The sequence below is a fragment of the Centruroides sculpturatus genome, unplaced genomic scaffold (genome assembly GCF_000671375.1).
Source record: "Centruroides sculpturatus isolate CEXI.00-Female unplaced genomic scaffold, Cexi_2.0 scaffold131, whole genome shotgun sequence".
In the NCBI taxonomy this organism is placed as follows: domain Eukaryota; kingdom Metazoa; phylum Arthropoda; class Arachnida; order Scorpiones; family Buthidae; genus Centruroides; species Centruroides sculpturatus.
Genome location: NW_019384439.1, coordinates 554072 through 567389, shown reverse-complemented (window position 1 = coordinate 567389; position 13318 = coordinate 554072). Strand labels below are relative to the sequence as shown.

Sequence of the window (13318 nt, the reverse complement as noted above, 5' to 3'; positions counted from 1 at the left end):
AATTACTAGTTTGTACAATTAATGTAATTGCTTTAAGTATGTTCTATGTAAATTGGCAGTTTGGATAATATTGCTAAGATGACTTTGTGAAATTTTGTTCGGAAAGAAAGGGCGACAACTAATATCGAATGAATTTCGGTGTAATATGCGAATATCAACCACAGGTAAAAACAAATATTGTTAAGATATGTTGTAATTGTCAATCTATTTATTTGAATTTTGTGTAAATTATAAGAAAGCCATATTTAAAAGCCCAGTAGTCAAGCTGTTATCTACGACCCTGTTTGTTCTCCAATGATTATCGTCGACCTTGTTTGTTCTCCAAGTTGTATATGAAATATGAAATTGTCCATCCTGTACGACATCTGTACAATAGTGGTTTGTGTTTTATGTTGGCTGAAGAGGGGCCAATGCCCGAAACGCGTAATGTAAAAGGCGTCCCAACTGAATAAATAGTCAATAAGTTGCCAAGTGTTGATATATGTCACCTTAGTGTGTCTGCAAAGAAACAGCTTTATAATTCAGTTTAGACTATTGAGAATAATTTTAGTAAGCAGCAAATTGACATATTAAAATTCTTTAATTTCACCCATCATTTTTTTATTTATCTATTTTAGAAAATTGTTAATCTTATGATTAAGTAATTTACCAAAATTAAATTTATGCCTTGATTTCAATGAAATAGATTAAATTTTCTGTATTCAGTACATTTTTAATTTAAGGTCCAAATTGCATTAAAACAAATGCAAATTTTTTTTTCATTTAGTAAACTAAACTTATTGATGATTCCATTTTTAATCTTTCTTGATTAAATTTTATTTATTTATTTATTTTTTGTTTCTTTCAAGGTGACAAAAGCAAGACCCAATGACAGAGATGCAAAAATGAAGTTTAATGAATGTAATAAAATAGTTAGAAGGGTAGCTTTTGAAAAAGCAATAGCTGTTGATGATACAAAAAAGTCAGTAGCTGATGATATAAATCTTGATAGCATGAGTAAGTAAACCTGACAAATTTTAATATTTTGTGCTATTAATAAAATAAAAACTTTATTATATCATTTTTTAAATAATATCACGAACTGCTAATATTTTAACATTATATTTAAGTAATTTTTTAAATTTAATTATTTTAATAGTACTGTATATGTATAATTTATGTAGCTATTTTTATATTGATGATAATTTTTATATTTAAAACTTTATTAATTTATATTTGGGAAATTAATCTAATTATGTTTATATGAATTTGTTCTTCTGTATGAAATCGTGGTAATTACTTTTCTGTTTACTAAGTAAAAATATGTTGTTAATTAGATTAGCTTAATTATAATTAAAACAAGACATTTACAATAGACTCATATTGGTAGAAAGCAGAACGTTATAGACATTTAGAAAATAAATGTATTTTAATAATTTAAAATTACCATTTAAAAATTGTTTTCTAAAATTATAACAAAAAGTAACTTTTGTAATTACTGAAATGAAATAAAATTTTTAATGAAAAACAATATTACAATTCTAGCATTAAGATAAATTGAAATGGAAAAATATTGCTAGCTTTCTTTATGTGCAGTCTTAATGATCAATATTTATTAACTAATTCAGAAAAGGTAGAATTATAAAAATACACAAGCTATATGCTTGCTAATGAAAGTTTAAATTTTGTGATACTGAAATTATTTTATTGATATGTCAATTGAAATCAATGTTAAGAATAAATTTATACTACAAATAGATAATGATTATACCTATAAATTACAATACAATATACAACCTGTTTTCATTATAGTGAAATTTCAGTTAAAATTTTACAGTAACTAACATTTTACAAAAAGAATTTCTTTCAGATTCAAAAATTGTTATTCTTACATTCACTCTAAATTCATTGAAATAAAAATTAAATTATTCTGAATATAGTAATTAGATAATAAATGAATATTATATAAATATTCATTTATTATCCAATTAAAAAATTTTTTTTAATCCCAAAAAAAGTTAAATTTTTTTTACAAATTTTATTTTAGCAATAGAAGATAATTACATAGGACCAAAATTAGAAGATGGGAAAGTAACTAAAAAGTTTATGGAAGAGTTAACATCTGCTTTTAAAGATGGGAAAAAATTACATAGGAAATATGCTTATAAAGTTAGTATTATATATTAACATACATTAATGTTCTAAAAAATAAATTTAAAAATATTTATTAAGTAAATGATTTAATTAAAACTCAATTTAACATTATTAAAATAATTATACAACAGTTTTTTTTATTTACAGAATTAATAATAAAATTTTTCTTTTGTCAAAAAAATATTATTTTAATATTTAAGTTGTACAAGTCTAATTAATAGCAATGTTATATTATTAAATTTTAGATGCTGTTGGATATAAAAGAAATATTTCAAAATTCACCTAGTTTAGTTTATATTGATGTTCCACCAGTAAGTAGTTGATATTTTAATTATTAAAATAAAAAATATTAAGAAAACATAAATACTAAATATTTTATCAGGATAGCAAATTTACGGTTTGTGGAGATATTCATGGACAATATTATGATTTGCTCAATATATTTGAACTGAATGGACTTCCTTCCGAAACAAATCCTTATGTATCTTTTTTAAGCTTTTAAAACTATCAAACAAAAACATATTACTGTATTATTTACATTATTATTCTGAAATTTTTTTCTTAATTCCTACCAAAGCTTTTTAATGGTGATTTTGTTGATAGAGGATCATTTTCTGTTGAGTGCATTTTTACATTATTTGGTTTTAAATTGCTTTATCCTAATCATTTCTACATGTCTAGAGGTAAGATATAATGTATGTTATTAAGATAACATTTGTGTAACATTTAAATATTAATTTTGTTATTTTCAGGCAATCATGAAAGTGAAACAATGAATCAAATGTACGGGTTTGAAGGTGAAGTCAGATCAAAATATCCTTTTAATTAAATTTATAAATAGGTTGAATGAAAAGATCATTTGATTGTTACATATTCTAGATAACCTATAGTTTTTAATTTGTAAATCATAAAACTTTTAAATTACAGAAGAGCGTCGTTTATCCGAAACGTCGGTTAACCGAAAGCGTTCCAGTTGGCAAGTTTAAATTTCCGCTAGTGCTGTGGTGCTGCAATCTTTGGCTATGTCTTGGGCTACTCCGATATTTTTTATGTTGGTGTGTGTTTTTTAGCTGGCAGCACTGGCACTTTTGTGTAGTGTTTTTTTGAGGACTGTGTGTCGTGCTGAATCGAATGTTTTTTGATACTAGATTAACTTCTAAAGTATTTTTTTTTTTGTTTTTATATTTTTCAATATATTTTTGTTTGTACAAAATAAAGAAATAATTTTTAACGATACAATAGCCACGATTATTATTTTAAAAAGTTTACATTAGGCTTAACATTGATGAAAATTCAACACGAAGCAACACGCAACGGAGAAAAATTTCAATTTGGGATAGGTTAATATATTTTTTCATACATAATCAGTTATCTGAACAACCCCGGTCCCCAAGTGGTTTGGATAATGACTCTCTACTGTATAAATCTTTCTGGTAAAATTAATTAGAGGATAAAGAACCTTAACTATAATTACATATTCTGCTCAGATGGCAGAATTATTTACAGAAGTATTTAATTTTCTTCCATTAGCATATTGTATAAATAAAAAAATACTGGTAAGTTAAAAATATGCAAAGAAAAATAAATAAGTAGTTATTTTTGTAATTAATGAGTTTTTAACAATTAGGTTATGCACGGTGGTTTATTTTCTCAAGATGATGTTACATTAGAAGATATAGAAAAAACAGACAGAAACAGACAGCCACCAGAAGAGGGTAAGTAAAAGTGCATCTGTTTGAATTGATCAATACAACTTAAGAGAATTTGTTTTTAGGTATTATGTGTGAATTACTATGGTCTGATCCCCAACCACAAAAGGGACGTTCGCCCAGTAAGAGGGGTGTTGGAATCCAGTTTGGTCCTGACGTTACCAAAAAGTTTATAACTCATAATAATTTAGATTACATTATTCGTAGTCACGAAGTGAAAGCGGAAGGTTACGAAGTCATGCACGATGGAAAATGCATAACTGTATTTTCGGCTCCAAATTATTGGTAAGTCTTATCAATAGGCATTCTTCAAATTTAAATTAGTCGCTAATTTAATTTTGGTTTTAGTGACACAATGGGAAATAAAGGAGCTTTCATAACTATGAATGGAAGAGATCTGAAACCAAATTTTGTAACTTATAGTGCAGTAGTAAGTATCACACTTTTTTTAACTTTGTGTTAGCATTGGCAATGTATGGATAATTACCCAGTTTTGGGAATTTTTCAATTGTGGTGGGTAATTTCAGAAATTTAATTGTTTCAATATCTTGATGTTCCAGCATTGTACTAATGTTAAATCCATTTCTTGAAATCTTCAGTTGTTTGCATGTTGCAAGTATATATTTGTGCATTTGCAATTCTCTCAATATTTTCTATAATAGAAAATATTAGAAAGGCATTTTTTCAAAATTTTAGCTTTAGGAATCAAATTTTCCTTTTCATTAATATTGTAATTATAAAGGTTACAAAGTGTGAGAATCCAAAATGCACCTAATTAAAAATCATCATTCCATTATGAGCTTGTATACATTCTAATCTTTATAATCAATAAAGGGATGATGATGTTTAATTAGGTGCATTTCACAGATTTATCAAGCTGGCAGGTCACGGCACTTAGTTAATAAATGAGATGCAAAAGGACGCTGTGAAACCAAGAGGTGGAGAAGCCATAAGAGAAAGTCAAACAATTTAAGGAGTGGACAAAATACATCAGTCATAAATGATTTCCTGAAGAAGAGAGTAGGTTGACTTGGGTATTTTTTGAATGTGATAGGGGTAATTTTCCTTATTCACATTGTCAATGCCACTCTGTATTCTAATTTAATATAAGAAAGATACATCATGAACAATTTCTATTTTCAGCCTCATCCAAATGTTAAACCTATGGCCTATGCAAGCAATTTATTAGCATTTATGTGACAAAAATACATAGGTGCTTAGGACAATTAATTCCTATCTAGTATCCTGCCTGAAAATCATTCGTTCATCAATGCCTATCATTAAAAAAAAATAAATAGGTCCATTGAATTAGGGTTTCTGTCATCTGTTGGTGTCAGTAAAATATTTAATGAAAACAAAAATATGTATGGGAACTTAGTTGGCACTACAAAGATCATTTTATCATGCACTATGATGATGTGTATATATCTATTGCAATTCGGTAAACTGTTACATACAACAACATTTTTGTTTTTATAAAATTCTGTTAGTTTTTCATTAATATATAGAAAGCATATCTTAAAAAATCATCCTATATTAAAACATTTTTCTGACAATTTTATAACCTACATGTCAATGCATTATACACCTCATTTGTAAGAAAAGAAGAGAGAACTTGTAATTAGCATACACTCAATAATTTACTTACAATTTAATTCATTGTTTGTTTTCAAATTTTGATAACAATTTTTCAGTAAAAAAAAAAAATATTGAATATCAGTTTAATTTTAAAAGAGCAGTTTTAATAAAATAAATAAATATATACATATATTTATTTAAATTTTGTATCATTTCCCATTTGTTAATACTTGTGGTTTTTGTTTTTTGTCGACTGTATTCGGTTGCAGTTTCTATGTACTGTACCGTATCATACGAATTTAGTGTGCGTCCAAAGGGATAGTGACTGTGATTTTTGCAAAATGTAATATTTTAAAGTGAAATTTTCTTATGGTTGCAAGATATTTTATTTTTTGCCGTGTTTATATGTCCGTTTGTGTAATTTAACACCAGCAGATGACTGAATTTGAGTCGACCGATTTATGTTTAATTATTGCTATGCAGAAATCTGCACAACAAATGCGAGTAAATCTTGCATTTCTGTAAATAAAAATTATTAAAAAAAAGAATATTTCTTTAATTTTTTAATTAGTAGTTAGTATACTATTATTTCAAACAGATTTGTAATGAAAAGTCCATAAATTCATATTGCACTCTCGCTATCCTGAGTTTTTGAATTAGCAAGATCAAACATAAAAGGAAATGAAAAACTACAAACAAATGTACATTGTTTTTTAAATGTACAGTACATGTGATTTATTTCTGGCTTTGGCTGAAACATAAACATTAAAGTTAGTAACATCATCATCTGGTTGGTAGATACTAGGGTTTCTCAAACGGGATTCCGGGATCCCGGTTGTTTTTTTAACCCGGGAAATCCGCAAATTTCTTAAAAATTCACTTTTTTTCTTATTTTGTGTTAAGGTTGAGGAATTTTGCAAATAGAAAGCATAATTAACTCATTCACTGTCAGAATGCATTTGTATTTATTAATTTTAAACGTACAGTACCTATTAGTTTTTTTTAAATTTTTGCTCGTTATAGCATGTCACAAATGGTCAATAATCAATATATAGCTTATTTGTGGCAGGACTATAAAAATTCTTTACTTGTCGGAACCTGTAATANGGCAGTTTGGATAATATTGCTAAGATGACTTTGTGAAATTTTGTTCGGAAAGAAAGGGCGACAACTAATATCGAATGAATTTCGGTGTAATATGCGAATATCAACCACAGGTAAAAACAAATATTGTTAAGATATGTTGTAATTGTCAATCTATTTATTTGAATTTTGTGTAAATTATAAGAAAGCCATATTTAAAAGCCCAGTAGTCAAGCTGTTATCTACGACCCTGTTTGTTCTCCAATGATTATCGTCGACCTTGTTTGTTCTCCAAGTTGTATATGAAATATGAAATTGTCCATCCTGTACGACATCTGTACAATAGTGGTTTGTGTTTTATGTTGGCTGAAGAGGGGCCAATGCCCGAAACGCGTAATGTAAAAGGCGTCCCAACTGAATAAATAGTCAATAAGTTGCCAAGTGTTGATATATGTCACCTTAGTGTGTCTGCAAAGAAACAGCTTTATAATTCAGTTTAGACTATTGAGAATAATTTTAGTAAGCAGCAAATTGACATATTAAAATTCTTTAATTTCACCCATCATTTTTTTATTTATCTATTTTAGAAAATTGTTAATCTTATGATTAAGTAATTTACCAAAATTAAATTTATGCCTTGATTTCAATGAAATAGATTAAATTTTCTGTATTCAGTACATTTTTAATTTAAGGTCCAAATTGCATTAAAACAAATGCAAATTTTTTTTTCATTTAGTAAACTAAACTTATTGATGATTCCATTTTTAATCTTTCTTGATTAAATTTTATTTATTTATTTATTTTTTGTTTCTTTCAAGGTGACAAAAGCAAGACCCAATGACAGAGATGCAAAAATGAAGTTTAATGAATGTAATAAAATAGTTAGAAGGGTAGCTTTTGAAAAAGCAATAGCTGTTGATGATACAAAAAAGTCAGTAGCTGATGATATAAATCTTGATAGCATGAGTAAGTAAACCTGACAAATTTTAATATTTTGTGCTATTAATAAAATAAAAACTTTATTATATCATTTTTTAAATAATATCACGAACTGCTAATATTTTAACATTATATTTAAGTAATTTTTTAAATTTAATTATTTTAATAGTACTGTATATGTATAATTTATGTAGCTATTTTTATATTGATGATAATTTTTATATTTAAAACTTTATTAATTTATATTTGGGAAATTAATCTAATTATGTTTATATGAATTTGTTCTTCTGTATGAAATCGTGGTAATTACTTTTCTGTTTACTAAGTAAAAATATGTTGTTAATTAGATTAGCTTAATTATAATTAAAACAAGACATTTACAATAGACTCATATTGGTAGAAAGCAGAACGTTATAGACATTTAGAAAATAAATGTATTTTAATAATTTAAAATTACCATTTAAAAATTGTTTTCTAAAATTATAACAAAAAGTAACTTTTGTAATTACTGAAATGAAATAAAATTTTTAATGAAAAACAATATTACAATTCTAGCATTAAGATAAATTGAAATGGAAAAATATTGCTAGCTTTCTTTATGTGCAGTCTTAATGATCAATATTTATTAACTAATTCAGAAAAGGTAGAATTATAAAAATACACAAGCTATATGCTTGCTAATGAAAGTTTAAATTTTGTGATACTGAAATTATTTTATTGATATGTCAATTGAAATCAATGTTAAGAATAAATTTATACTACAAATAGATAATGATTATACCTATAAATTACAATACAATATACAACCTGTTTTCATTATAGTGAAATTTCAGTTAAAATTTTACAGTAACTAACATTTTACAAAAAGAATTTCTTTCAGATTCAAAAATTGTTATTCTTACATTCACTCTAAATTCATTGAAATAAAAATTAAATTATTCTGAATATAGTAATTAGATAATAAATGAATATTATATAAATATTCATTTATTATCCAATTAAAAAATTTTTTTTAATCCCAAAAAAAGTTAAATTTTTTTTACAAATTTTATTTTAGCAATAGAAGATAATTACATAGGACCAAAATTAGAAGATGGGAAAGTAACTAAAAAGTTTATGGAAGAGTTAACATCTGCTTTTAAAGATGGGAAAAAATTACATAGGAAATATGCTTATAAAGTTAGTATTATATATTAACATACATTAATGTTCTAAAAAATAAATTTAAAAATATTTATTAAGTAAATGATTTAATTAAAACTCAATTTAACATTATTAAAATAATTATACAACAGTTTTTTTTATTTACAGAATTAATAATAAAATTTTTCTTTTGTCAAAAAAATATTATTTTAATATTTAAGTTGTACAAGTCTAATTAATAGCAATGTTATATTATTAAATTTTAGATGCTGTTGGATATAAAAGAAATATTTCAAAATTCACCTAGTTTAGTTTATATTGATGTTCCACCAGTAAGTAGTTGATATTTTAATTATTAAAATAAAAAATATTAAGAAAACATAAATACTAAATATTTTATCAGGATAGCAAATTTACGGTTTGTGGAGATATTCATGGACAATATTATGATTTGCTCAATATATTTGAACTGAATGGACTTCCTTCCGAAACAAATCCTTATGTATCTTTTTTAAGCTTTTAAAACTATCAAACAAAAACATATTACTGTATTATTTACATTATTATTCTGAAATTTTTTTCTTAATTCCTACCAAAGCTTTTTAATGGTGATTTTGTTGATAGAGGATCATTTTCTGTTGAGTGCATTTTTACATTATTTGGTTTTAAATTGCTTTATCCTAATCATTTCTACATGTCTAGAGGTAAGATATAATGTATGTTATTAAGATAACATTTGTGTAACATTTAAATATTAATTTTGTTATTTTCAGGCAATCATGAAAGTGAAACAATGAATCAAATGTACGGGTTTGAAGGTGAAGTCAGATCAAAATATCCTTTTAATTAAATTTATAAATAGGTTGAATGAAAAGATCATTTGATTGTTACATATTCTAGATAACCTATAGTTTTTAATTTGTAAATCATAAAACTTTTAAATTACAGAAGAGCGTCGTTTATCCGAAACGTCGGTTAACCGAAAGCGTTCCAGTTGGCAAGTTTAAATTTCCGCTAGTGCTGTGGTGCTGCAATCTTTGGCTATGTCTTGGGCTACTCCGATATTTTTTATGTTGGTGTGTGTTTTTTAGCTGGCAGCACTGGCACTTTTGTGTAGTGTTTTTTTGAGGACTGTGTGTCGTGCTGAATCGAATGTTTTTTGATACTAGATTAACTTCTAAAGTATTTTTTTTTTTGTTTTTATATTTTTCAATATATTTTTGTTTGTACAAAATAAAGAAATAATTTTTAACGATACAATAGCCACGATTATTATTTTAAAAAGTTTACATTAGGCTTAACATTGATGAAAATTCAACACGAAGCAACACGCAACGGAGAAAAATTTCAATTTGGGATAGGTTAATATATTTTTTCATACATAATCAGTTATCTGAACAACCCCGGTCCCCAAGTGGTTTGGATAATGACTCTCTACTGTATAAATCTTTCTGGTAAAATTAATTAGAGGATAAAGAACCTTAACTATAATTACATATTCTGCTCAGATGGCAGAATTATTTACAGAAGTATTTAATTTTCTTCCATTAGCATATTGTATAAATAAAAAAATACTGGTAAGTTAAAAATATGCAAAGAAAAATAAATAAGTAGTTATTTTTGTAATTAATGAGTTTTTAACAATTAGGTTATGCACGGTGGTTTATTTTCTCAAGATGATGTTACATTAGAAGATATAGAAAAAACAGACAGAAACAGACAGCCACCAGAAGAGGGTAAGTAAAAGTGCATCTGTTTGAATTGATCAATACAACTTAAGAGAATTTGTTTTTAGGTATTATGTGTGAATTACTATGGTCTGATCCCCAACCACAAAAGGGACGTTCGCCCAGTAAGAGGGGTGTTGGAATCCAGTTTGGTCCTGACGTTACCAAAAAGTTTATAACTCATAATAATTTAGATTACATTATTCGTAGTCACGAAGTGAAAGCGGAAGGTTACGAAGTCATGCACGATGGAAAATGCATAACTGTATTTTCGGCTCCAAATTATTGGTAAGTCTTATCAATAGGCATTCTTCAAATTTAAATTAGTCGCTAATTTAATTTTGGTTTTAGTGACACAATGGGAAATAAAGGAGCTTTCATAACTATGAATGGAAGAGATCTGAAACCAAATTTTGTAACTTATAGTGCAGTAGTAAGTATCACACTTTTTTTAACTTTGTGTTAGCATTGGCAATGTATGGATAATTACCCAGTTTTGGGAATTTTTCAATTGTGGTGGGTAATTTCAGAAATTTAATTGTTTCAATATCTTGATGTTCCAGCATTGTACTAATGTTAAATCCATTTCTTGAAATCTTCAGTTGTTTGCATGTTGCAAGTATATATTTGTGCATTTGCAATTCTCTCAATATTTTCTATAATAGAAAATATTAGAAAGGCATTTTTTCAAAATTTTAGCTTTAGGAATCAAATTTTCCTTTTCATTAATATTGTAATTATAAAGGTTACAAAGTGTGAGAATCCAAAATGCACCTAATTAAAAATCATCATTCCATTATGAGCTTGTATACATTCTAATCTTTATAATCAATAAAGGGATGATGATGTTTAATTAGGTGCATTTCACAGATTTATCAAGCTGGCAGGTCACGGCACTTAGTTAATAAATGAGATGCAAAAGGACGCTGTGAAACCAAGAGGTGGAGAAGCCATAAGAGAAAGTCAAACAATTTAAGGAGTGGACAAAATACATCAGTCATAAATGATTTCCTGAAGAAGAGAGTAGGTTGACTTGGGTATTTTTTGAATGTGATAGGGGTAATTTTCCTTATTCACATTGTCAATGCCACTCTGTATTCTAATTTAATATAAGAAAGATACATCATGAACAATTTCTATTTTCAGCCTCATCCAAATGTTAAACCTATGGCCTATGCAAGCAATTTATTAGCATTTATGTGACAAAAATACATAGGTGCTTAGGACAATTAATTCCTATCTAGTATCCTGCCTGAAAATCATTCGTTCATCAATGCCTATCATTAAAAAAAAATAAATAGGTCCATTGAATTAGGGTTTCTGTCATCTGTTGGTGTCAGTAAAATATTTAATGAAAACAAAAATATGTATGGGAACTTAGTTGGCACTACAAAGATCATTTTATCATGCACTATGATGATGTGTATATATCTATTGCAATTCGGTAAACTGTTACATACAACAACATTTTTGTTTTTATAAAATTCTGTTAGTTTTTCATTAATATATAGAAAGCATATCTTAAAAAATCATCCTATATTAAAACATTTTTCTGACAATTTTATAACCTACATGTCAATGCATTATACACCTCATTTGTAAGAAAAGAAGAGAGAACTTGTAATTAGCATACACTCAATAATTTACTTACAATTTAATTCATTGTTTGTTTTCAAATTTTGATAACAATTTTTCAGTAAAAAAAAAAAATATTGAATATCAGTTTAATTTTAAAAGAGCAGTTTTAATAAAATAAATAAATATATACATATATTTATTTAAATTTTGTACCATTTCCCATTTGTTAATACTTGTGGTTTTTGTTTTTTGTCGACTGTATTCGGTTGCAGTTTCTATGTACTGTACCGTATCATACGAATTTAGTGTGCGTCCAAAGGGATAGTGACTGTGATTTTTGCAAAATGTAATATTTTAAAGTGAAATTTTCTTATGGTTGCAAGATATTTTATTTTTTGCCGTGTTTATATGTCCGTTTGTGTAATTTAACACCAGCAGATGACTGAATTTGAGTCGACCGATTTATGTTTAATTATTGCTATGCAGAAATCTGCACAACAAATGCGAGTAAATCTTGCATTTCTGTAAATAAAAATTATTAAAAAAAAGAATATTTCTTTAATTTTTTAATTAGTAGTTAGTATACTATTATTTCAAACAGATTTGTAATGAAAAGTCCATAAATTCATATTGCACTCTCGCTATCCTGAGTTTTTGAATTAGCAAGATCAAACATAAAAGGAAATGAAAAACTACAAACAAATGTACATTGTTTTTTAAATGTACAGTACATGTGATTTATTTCTGGCTTTGGCTGAAACATAAACATTAAAGTTAGTAACATCATCATCTGGTTGGTAGATACTAGGGTTTCTCAAACGGGATTCCGGGATCCCGGTTGTTTTTTTAACCCGGGAAATCCGCAAATTTCTTAAAAATTCACTTTTTTTCTTATTTTGTGTTAAGGTTGAGGAATTTTGCAAATAGAAAGCATAATTAACTCATTCACTGTCAGAATGCATTTGTATTTATTAATTTTAAACGTACAGTACCTATTAGTTTTTTTTAAATTTTTGCTCGTTATAGCATGTCACAAATGGTCAATAATCAATATATAGCTTATTTGTGGCAGGACTATAAAAATTCTTTACTTGTCGGAACCTGTAATATCTGGAATAATTGTGCTTACGCTGTCTTGAGTTTTAACCATGCCCGGTAGCTTCAATAAATGCCTGACGCCAGATTGTGCAAATTGGGCAAGGATACAAACGAGTACAAAGTCTGCAAGTATGAAGTTTTTCTTCATAAACCTGATTATTAAAGCCAAATGAATTGCCGAATTATCGAGCTCTAAGCTTGATGCCGCTATTAAAGCAGCCAAGGTAGACAAATCAAGAATACTAGAGAGCGAAAGAAGTACTACAATCTCGAAAACGAACTCGAAAGCTTCCAGGCTACAGGTGAAAAAACACATAATATCTGTCTTCT

The 13318-nt window shown here is 26.8% G+C and overlaps 2 protein-coding genes across 2 annotated transcripts in view; both read left to right on the top strand.

Annotated features, from left to right (window-relative positions):
• Positions 1–5987, top strand: part of LOC111620104 (serine/threonine-protein phosphatase 5-like) — an 8376-nt gene extending 2389 nt beyond the window's left edge. The window contains exons 2-12 of the mRNA XM_023361956.1: positions 849–996; positions 2027–2148; positions 2379–2444; positions 2516–2614; positions 2711–2816; positions 2886–2946; positions 3608–3689; positions 3761–3848; positions 3908–4127; positions 4191–4272; positions 4986–5987. Coding sequence (XP_023217724.1) covers positions 849–996; positions 2027–2148; positions 2379–2444; positions 2516–2614; positions 2711–2816; positions 2886–2946; positions 3608–3689; positions 3761–3848; positions 3908–4127; positions 4191–4272; positions 4986–5042 — 1131 coding nt within the window. The 3' untranslated portion in view covers positions 5043–5987. The remainder of the gene's footprint in view (positions 1–848; positions 997–2026; positions 2149–2378; positions 2445–2515; positions 2615–2710; positions 2817–2885; positions 2947–3607; positions 3690–3760; positions 3849–3907; positions 4128–4190; positions 4273–4985) is intronic.
• Positions 5988–7320: 1333 nt separating this feature from the next.
• On the top strand, positions 7321–12460 carry LOC111620105 (serine/threonine-protein phosphatase 5-like). The gene is made up of 11 exons (XM_023361957.1): positions 7321–7469; positions 8500–8621; positions 8852–8917; positions 8989–9087; positions 9184–9289; positions 9359–9419; positions 10081–10162; positions 10234–10321; positions 10381–10600; positions 10664–10745; positions 11459–12460. Exons 1-11 carry the CDS (start codon positions 7358–7360, stop codon positions 11513–11515), a joined length of 1095 nt encoding a protein of 364 aa, XP_023217725.1. The 5' UTR covers positions 7321–7357; the 3' UTR covers positions 11516–12460.
• The last annotated feature ends 858 nt before the right edge of the window (positions 12461–13318 follow it).